At 36.3% G+C, this 9,089-nt stretch overlaps 1 protein-coding gene across 1 annotated transcript; it reads left to right on the top strand.

Moving 5' to 3' along the window:
• The first annotated feature begins 335 nt into the window (after positions 1-335).
• LOC109001228 (disease resistance protein RPV1-like) lies at positions 336-7,046 on the top strand. The gene is made up of 6 exons (XM_035693816.1): positions 336-466; positions 4,610-4,954; positions 5,409-6,132; positions 6,272-6,514; positions 6,597-6,887; positions 6,999-7,046. Exons 1-6 carry the CDS (start codon positions 336-338, stop codon positions 7,044-7,046), a joined length of 1,782 nt encoding a protein of 593 aa, XP_035549709.1.
• The last annotated feature ends 2,043 nt before the right edge of the window (positions 7,047-9,089 follow it).

Raw genomic sequence — 9,089 nt, 5'->3', positions numbered from 1 at the left:
AAATTGAATAAATAATGGCAACTAACGTGCAGCGAAGTAGTAATTGTCAGAAATGACTTGTTGCGGTGCTTTTAGCGACCTTTTGCGACGAAAAGTGGCGTCGCAAAAAGCTATTTTTCTTGTAGTACCTGGATTGTTGGCTACTCCAAACAATACGTACGACCATGTTGGATTTATATATGTATGGACTCGAGCTTTATGGTTTTTTAGTAAGTCAAGTATGATTAAGTCAAGGAGAAGCGAAGCTAGGTAGAACCAAGGTGTGCAAATTCATTGGCCCAACGCATTTTAAATTTCTATATTTTTGCATGCATTGTTAATGTTGACAACTACGAATGGAGAAGGCTGATGGCCAACGTCGACATTTGAGTAGACCGCGTGCTATGTCAATGCATGATGTTTCAATTCCTATCGCTAATCTTTGGCAGCAAATTCTTGCAGCCGCACTAAGTTCATATGACTTCAAGTAGAAGAAAATATGCCACGAACTTGATAGTATATGTGACGATAGATGGCCACTACAAAATAGTATCGTCAATGAGTTTTAACGGAATCCGAGAGGACAGTTGTGGCGATTTTAACCACAATTTTCACTAAAACAATCACTGAAAAAATATAGTTATTGCGACGATTTCAGATGTTCATTTCATTAGAGAAAAAGTGAATAAATAATGTCAACTAACGTGCAACAAAACAGTAATCGTTGGAAAGGCATTGTTGCAGCGATTTTGACACTTTTTATGATGAAAAGTGGCGCTGCAAAAACCCCATTTTATTGTAGTTTATGGATTGTTGGCAACTCAAAACAATACGTACGACCATATTGGGTTTATATAGGTATGGATTCGGTCTTTATGGTTTTTTATTAAGTCAAGTATGATTAAGTCAAGGAGAAGTGAAGTTACGTAAAACCTTGGTGTGCAAATTTAGTGGCCCTACCCATTTGCAATTTCTTTGTTTTTGCATGCAATATTAATGTTGATGACTATGAAAGGAGAAAGCTGGCGGCATCGTCGACTTTTGAGTAGATAAGGTGCGATGTCGATGCACGATGTTTCAATTCCTATTGCTAATTTTAAGCGGCGAATTCTTGTGGCCACAATAAGTTCATATGACTTCAACTAGAAGAAAATTTGTGACGAACGTGATAGTATCTGTGGCGATAGATGGCCGCTACAAAATAGTATTTGCAATGATTTTTAAAGGAATCCAAGCAGACATTTGTAGCTATTTTAACCATTATTTGCGAATAAAATAATCGTAAAAAAAAGATAGTTATTGGGACGATTTTAGATGTTTGTTGCATTAGAGAAAAATTGAATAAACAATGCAACTAATGTGCACCGAAGCTGTAATCGTCGGAAATGACTTGTTGCGGTGCTTTTAGCCACTTTTTGTGGCTCCGCAAAAAGCTCTTTTTCTTGTATTGAGTGGATTGTTGGCTACTCAAAACAATACGTACATCCATATTGGATTTATATATGTATGGATTCGGGGTTTATGCTTTTTTAGTAAGTCAAGTATGATTATGTCAAGGAGAAGCGAAGGTATGTAGAACCTAGGTGTGCAAATTCATTGGCCCAACGCATTTTAAATTTCTTTCTTTTTGCACGATTTATTAATGTTGATGACTATGAATGGAGAAGGCTGACGGCCAACGTCGACGTTTGAGTAGACCGTGTGCTATGTCGATGCATGATGTATCAATTCCTATTGCTAATGTTAAGCGGCGAATTCTTGCGGCCGCAATAAGTTCATATGACTCCAAGTAGAACAAAATTTGTGGCGCACTTGATAGTATATGTGATGATAGATGGCTGTTGCAAAATAGTATTTGCAACAATTTTTAATGGAATCCGAGATGACAATTTCGGTGGTTTAACCACTATTTGCCACCAAAAAAACTGCCGAAAATATATAGTTATTGCAACAATTTCAGAAGTTCATTGAGTTAGAAAAAAATTGAATAACAAATGGCAACTAACGTGTAGTGAAGCTGTAATCGTCAGAAAGGACTTGTTAAGATGCTTTTAGCGTCTTTTTCCAACGAAAAGTGGCACCACAAAAAGCTCTTTTTCTTGTAGTGTGCATGGATAGTTGGCTCCTCAAAACAATACGTATGACCATATTGGTTTTATATATATTTGGATTCAGGATTTATGGTTTTTTATTCAGTGAAGTATGTTTAATCCAAGGAGAAGAGAAGCTACGTAGAATCTTGGTGTGCAAATTCATTGGCCCTACGCATTTTAAATTTCTTTATTTTTGCCTGCCTTATTGATTTTCTTGACTACGAAAGGAGAAAGGTGACCAACGTCGACTTTTGAGTGGACTGTGTGCTTTGTCTATGCATGATGTTTCAATTCCTATCACTAATTTTAAGGGGCAAATTTTTGTGGCCACAATAAGTTCATATGACTTCAAGTAAACCAAAATTTGCAATGAACTTGATAGTATATGCGACAATAGATGGCCGCTGCAAAATAGTATTTACAACAATTTTTATTGGAATCCGAGAGGACAATTGAGGCAATTTTAACCACAATTTGCGACTAAAAAAAATATCAAAGAAGTATAGTATTGCTACGATTTCAAACGTTCATTGTGTTAGTGAAAAAGCAAATAAACAAGGGCAACTAACGTGCAGTGAAGTAGTAATCGTCGGAAATGACTTGTTGCGACGCTTTTAGCCACTTTTTGCGACTAAAAGTGGTGCTGCAAAAAGCCTTTTTCTTTGTATTGCTTGATTGTTGGCTACTCCAAACAATATGTACAACCATATTGGATTTATATATGTATGGATTCAGGCTTTATGGTTTTTTATTAAGTCAAGTATGATTAAGTCATGGAGAGGCGAAGCTACGTAGAACCTTGGTGTGCAAATTCATTGGCCCTATCCATTTTATATTTCTTTCTTTTTGGATGCATTATTAATGTTGATGACTACGAAAGCCGAAAGCTTACCAACGTCTACTTTTGAGTAGACCACGTGCTATGTCGATGGATGATGTTTCAATTCCTATCGTTAATTTTAAGCGGCAAATTCTTGTTGCCACAATATGTTCATATGACTTCAAGTAGAATGCAATTTGTGACGAACTAGATAGTGTATGTCACGATAGATGGCTGCTGCAAAATAGTATTTGCAACGATTTTTAATGGCGTCCGAGATGACAATTGCGGCAATTTTAACCACTATTTGCGACTAAAAAAATTGCCAAAAAAATATAGTTATTGTGACGATTTCAAACATTTGTTACGTTAGAGAAAATGTGAATAAACAATGGCAACTAATGTTCAGCAAAGCAGTAATCGTCGGAAATGACTTGTTGGGAGCTTTTAGCCACTTTTTGCGACGAAAAGTGGCACTGCAAAAGGCCCTTTTTCTTGTAGTGCGTGGATTGTTGGCTACTCCAAACAATACGTATGACCATATTGGATTTATATATGTATGGAATTGGGCTTTATGGTTTTTTATTAAGTCTAGGAGAAGCGAAGCTACGTAGAACCTTGGTGTGCACATTCATTGGGCCTTCATGTTTTAAATTTCTTTCTTTTTGCATGCATTATTAATGTTGATGACTACGAATGGAGAAAGCTTACCAAAGTCAGCTTTTGAGTAGACCATGCGCTATGTCAATCCATGATGTTTCAATTCCTATCGCTAATTTAAAGCAAGCAATGATAGAAGGGCATAATAATCTCTTGCTTTACGAGGCAAATTTTTTTGTAATATTCTTAATTAAATTTGTGACAAAATTTTGCCTTTTTATATCTGAAATTTGAGTACTTCATCTTCTTTAGTCCCTGCTGTGATACCCCATATGATATGGATAAAGGTAAGTGGTGTATGAGATCCCACATTGCTTCGGAATGAGAAGTTCTTGCTCTTTATAAGGTTCTAATGAGACTCCAATTGTATCATTGATTAGTCCTTTTAGAGTATAGGTCATGTGGTTTGGGCCTTTCATTGGGGCGTTACACCTGCAATATTCACTATATCAAATTAATTTCTTCAATCTTCCTCCAGAAAATATAGCCAACTCAGTGAACAACTTTACCAAATTAATTTACATTTTTGCCATCACCCCATTAAGTACAAGATGAAAGAAGTTTTGTAGAACCTTCGTATGCCATAAGGGCCTGTGATGGGTTACCATAAATAGGGCTTAAATAAACTGAAAGTTGATGCTGTCTACCTAGAACTTTCCATCTCAGGTCGACCAACACTACTAGTACTCCATCGCTAGCTTCTATTATATATACATACAGATTATCTCATGATATCTTCAATGTTCTTCTCATTCATGTCTAAGCCTGCAAATTACCAATATTCCCTTCCATAATTAAGCTTCTAAATCTCTCGCATTGCAATCATGGCCACTCAAAGACCCTCTTCATCTACTTCTGAAGATACTAAGAAAAGAAAAAGAGACAATTCATCTTGCTCGGAAGAAGATGAAAAAATCATAACCTCTTCCCCATCTTCTTCCTCAACACCTTGATGGAAATATGAAGTTTTCCTTAGTTTCTATGGCAAAGACACACGCACGAGTTTTGTAGATCATCTATATGTTGATTTAAAATGAAAAGATGTTCTTGTATTTAGGGATGATGAAGCACTCCAGCGAGGCGAATACATTTCTCAAGCGCTTCTGAAAGTAATTCAAGATTCACAATATGCGATGGTCATTTTTTCGGCAAATTATGCTTTTTCCAAATGGTGCCTTATGGAACTTGCTGAGATCCTTGAATGGGAGGAAAAGAAGAAGCTCACAATTCTTCCTATTTTCTACCATGTAGATCCTTCTGACATGAGAAATCAGAGTGGGTCTTTTGCAGAAGCGTTCACTGCACATGAAAAAGATCCCAAGATAGACAAGAAAGATATGGATTCGTGGAGAAATGCTTTGAGAAAAGCCGGTAGTATTGCTGGATGGCACATACACAACAGGTAACATTAGCGCTCGATTGTTTTCACAACCATTCTCATCTCATCTCATCTCATTTAATCATTTTAATTTTTCTAAATTTTTCAAATCCTAAAATAAAAATAATATTAAAAATAATATTTTAGTTCTCTTTTATTCAACTTTCAAGTTTTATCTCATCTTATACAAAAATGAGACCTTTAAGTCTTCTTTTCTTCTTCCATTGCCAACTAGCAAACAATTAACATGTATCTATATCTACCTAAATTATGGCATTTATAATTTTTAAAATGTTTAAATTATGATCTGGTCTGACAGCTCGAGTGTTGCAAGAGGCAAAATATTAAAGTACGAATTGAAGTGTTTCGCTTCCTCTAATAAAAAATGCTAATTATCAGCTAAAGCTAGCCTTTTTTTTTTTTTTTGGTTCGTGTCAATTCAGGTCTCATCAATATTAATTGTTCTATCAATTTACAGGTACGAATCAACAATTATACAAGAAATCAGTCGTAGTATATCTCGTGAGTTGAATTCTAGATTCTCACGTCATGATTACGATAAACTTGTTGCAATAGACTCCCAAGTAGACGAAATGATGAAGTTATTGGATTTGGAACCGAACGATGTTCGCTTTGTAGGAATTCATGGGATGGGTGGCATTGAGACAACGCTGGCCGAAATAATTTATGATAGAGTTTCTAGTTGTCGATTTGAAGGAAGTAGCTTTATTTCTTGTATTAGAGAAAAATCTACTACTGCTCGTGATCTAGCTTCTTTACAAAAAGAACTCCTTTCTACAATCATGCAAGAAGAAATACATGTATGGGATCATCACCAAGGAATTAGGATGATAATGAAGATGCTGCAGAATAAAAAGGTGTTTATCGTCCTTGATGATGTGGATAGTGAAAAGCAATTAAAGACATTAGCAGGGGATCAGAAATGGTTTGGTCCAGGGAGTAGGGTGATTATAACATGCAGAGATAGTCATCTGTTGAGAACACATGGAGTGTATGATATATATAAGTTTGAGCAGCTTCAAACTGCTGAAGCTTTGCAACTCTTTAGTTTATCAGCATTCAAGAAAGCCCATCCTACAGAGAATTACATGGATCTATCTATGGATTTTGTAAATTATACTCAAGGCCTTCCTTTAGCTCTTAAAGTTTTGGGTTCCTTCTTATATGAGAGAGAAATAGATGTATGGAAAAGTGAGAGAGAAAAACTAAAAAGCAATTCCTAATCGCAAAATTATGGATGTACTTCAAATAAGTTTTGATGGGCTGCAAGAATTGCAAAAAGAGTTATTTTTGGATATGGCATGTTTATTTCGAGGACAGCATGGGGTGGAGAACATATTTTATGAGATGTTATTAGAAAGTTTTGGTCATTATCGCATCGACATTGATGTCCTCGTCGAGAAGTCCCTCGTAAGCAAATCAAAATACGGATGGTTGTCCATGCATGATTTGCTAAAAGAACTGGGCAGGGAAATAGTTCGCCAGGAATGCCCTGAAGAACTTGGACGGCGTAGTAGACTGTTTCGTGTGGAGGATCTTTATCACGTACTGAAGAATGATACTGTAAGTTGATTAGTCTAGCTATTAATATAAAAAGGTATATTTTCATCCTAATTCTTGCTAACTTGTTGTTCTTGGTTACTAGGGAACTGATGCAATTGAAGGCATAGTCCTGGATTTTTGTCCTGAAATGAAAGAGAGACTCAACGCCAAAACATTGTCAACAATGAGAAAATTGAGATACTTTGAAATCCATCATTCTCGAACTATAAAATGGCATGGAGATCCTTTAAAATACATGCCAACCAAAGAGTTGCGATTCCTAGAGTGGTCTAGATATCATTTGAAATCCTTTCCAAGTAGTTTCCAACCTAAAATTCTTACTGTACTAAGGATGTCTGGCATCCGTATCAAACAACTGTGGAAGGGATCGATGGTAAGTTTCTCACTCATATAAATACATATTCATCTTAATAATTCCCTAATAATTTTCCAAACAAGTTAATATATTTATATTTTGATCCAATTAACTACTTGTTTATAACAGGTTCTAGACAATTTGAAGGAATTTGATCTTAGTTATTCTCAAAACTAGATTGAAATACCAGATTTGACTGGAGTCTCAAATCTTGAGATAATAAACCTTCGAGGTTGTAGAAGCTTGTGTGAGGTCCACCCATCCATCGGAAGTCTCAAACAATTAAAAGTAATGGAACTTGACAAATGTTCAAGCCTTGAGAAGTTACCAGACCTGAGTAGTTTGGAATGCTTGACAAATTTTTGGGCACATGCAACTGCTATAACAAAAATACCATCTGCCAATCTAATGCCCAAGAGCATCGGTGAGTTTTATCTTCAAGGACTCAAGTTGATGCGACTTAAATCAAGAGATCCCATCAATGATATCGGATCACTTGTAGAATATCAGAAGGAAGGAATATTTGATTACGTAGAAGCAACGTGCATTGATTTTGACAGCAAAGGAGAAAATATTTTAGACATGGTAGGTGGAGTTGTTTTAGCTTTAGATGACGATTTGGTGAGTCACTGTGTCTCTCTCATTCTTTTCTCTAGAAACAAATAAAATATGTCAGAAAAATGCTTTAATCAAAAAGGATTTCATTTCACAAATAGAAAAATTAATCATCGCCTTGCAATTGCTTTATTTTACAGAGGATAATAAGTGGATGGTCGTTGGGATTCCATATCCAGGAGTGGGTCCAGTATAAAGGTAATGGCTCCTCAGTAACGATAGATTTGGATGCTAATATGAATCCGAAGATGGGGTTTGCTTTCTTTATTGTCTGTGATTCTGAGCAATTCTTTTCCATTGATTATGGACATACTTCAAGTTCTTCGTTATTCAAGGGATCGATTATAAAAAGTTCAGAGGTGGGGCTTACATTAGGGTTTGAGACGGATGAAGAATATTGTGTGGAATATGATTGCTTACCTTACGAATTAATACCTCCTCCCTTGGACGTATCTTCCGGTAAGCAAATTGGATTTTGGGTGTATATACCGGCGGTTTTGCAGTTTTTGGATATACAGAGGGTCATTAAGATTTCATTTGAAATAAATTGGTATTATTTCCAAGGTCGTGTAAAAGAAGTAGAAGTGAAAGAATGCGGGGTGCATTTAGTATCTCCAAATGATGCTAATTCAAAGTTCTTTAATAGCATTGCTCCTTTTGACCTTTCAGGATCTTCAAATTCCGATTTCCATCAACGATTTTTTGCTTTTATGAGAAAGAACAAGGACATGAAAAGTTATGTGAGCTTTCGAAAAAAATAGAGAGAGGGGGAACTGGCATGTGTCGAATTATTATAAAGTCAATTCCTCAGCTTGGCTAGTTTCGAGTTTGTTCTTCGAGTGTTAAACCGACCGAACTATAAATTTGTTCTTACGTACTTTTCGGTTCTCTCGAAGCCTAGCCTCCAAATCCCACGGAAGAGAACCCTAGCCTTCCAAATCCAACTTGCTGCTCATTGTCGCCGTCCCATTGGCGCACTTGCAGGTGTAGGGGATTCAGATCATCTCCTTCGCGAACACCATTTTGTCGGCTGGGGTGGAGGTGGGGAAGTTGTTTGTGCCCGTTAAACATTTTGTTATTACATCCTTTTTATACTAATGACAAATGCTATATCTATATGATGTTGCAGTGGGTGGATTGTTTAAACTGGAGGATACAAAATGAAATTGACAACATCTTAGCAGTAAGTTTGTATTGTGCTCAGGATCACATTTTTCTTTCAGTTGACAACATCAAGTTCTTTATTGGGATTGGGAGGGAGTGGGAGTGGGATGCCTGGAGAGTCCCTGCTCATTGTGCCTAGTTGCTTGCAGCACCTTAAATTAAGGTTGTTAAGTCTTTAAGGTTGTTGGAATATACAAAGCCATATAGAGGGTTTGGAGTTAAAATCTTGTGAAGCCAAACAGAGGGGTTGACAGTTAAGTTAGTTGAGAATGAGATGTAAATTACTGGTCCAAGTGGCAAATGATGTATAGTCTTTATATGTATATAAATACAGTGATTGTATAGCCATGAAGTCACACTTTTCTGATCATAATGAGAATTACTCAATTTTCTTCCAGATTATAGTTTCCAGTTTTCAACAATTTTACATGGTACCATCGT

The sequence above is a fragment of the Juglans regia genome, chromosome 9, assembly GCF_001411555.2.
Source record: "Juglans regia cultivar Chandler chromosome 9, Walnut 2.0, whole genome shotgun sequence".
Lineage (NCBI taxonomy): Eukaryota > Viridiplantae > Streptophyta > Magnoliopsida > Fagales > Juglandaceae > Juglans > Juglans regia.
The sequence above is the reverse complement of the archived record's forward strand: the minus strand, read 5'-3'. Positions and strand labels throughout refer to the sequence as shown.

Coding starts and splice junctions, on each gene's coding strand:
- LOC109001228 (XM_035693816.1), top strand. CDS start 336: ATGGAGAAGGCTGATGGCCAACGTCGACATTTGAGTAGACCGCGTGCT. Junction 6,133..6,271: donor TATATGAGAGAGAAATAGAT/GTATGGAAAAGT, acceptor TTTCGAGGACAG/CATGGGGTGGAGAACATATT. Junction 6,515..6,596: donor ACGTACTGAAGAATGATACT/GTAAGTTGATTA, acceptor CTTGGTTACTAG/GGAACTGATGCAATTGAAGG.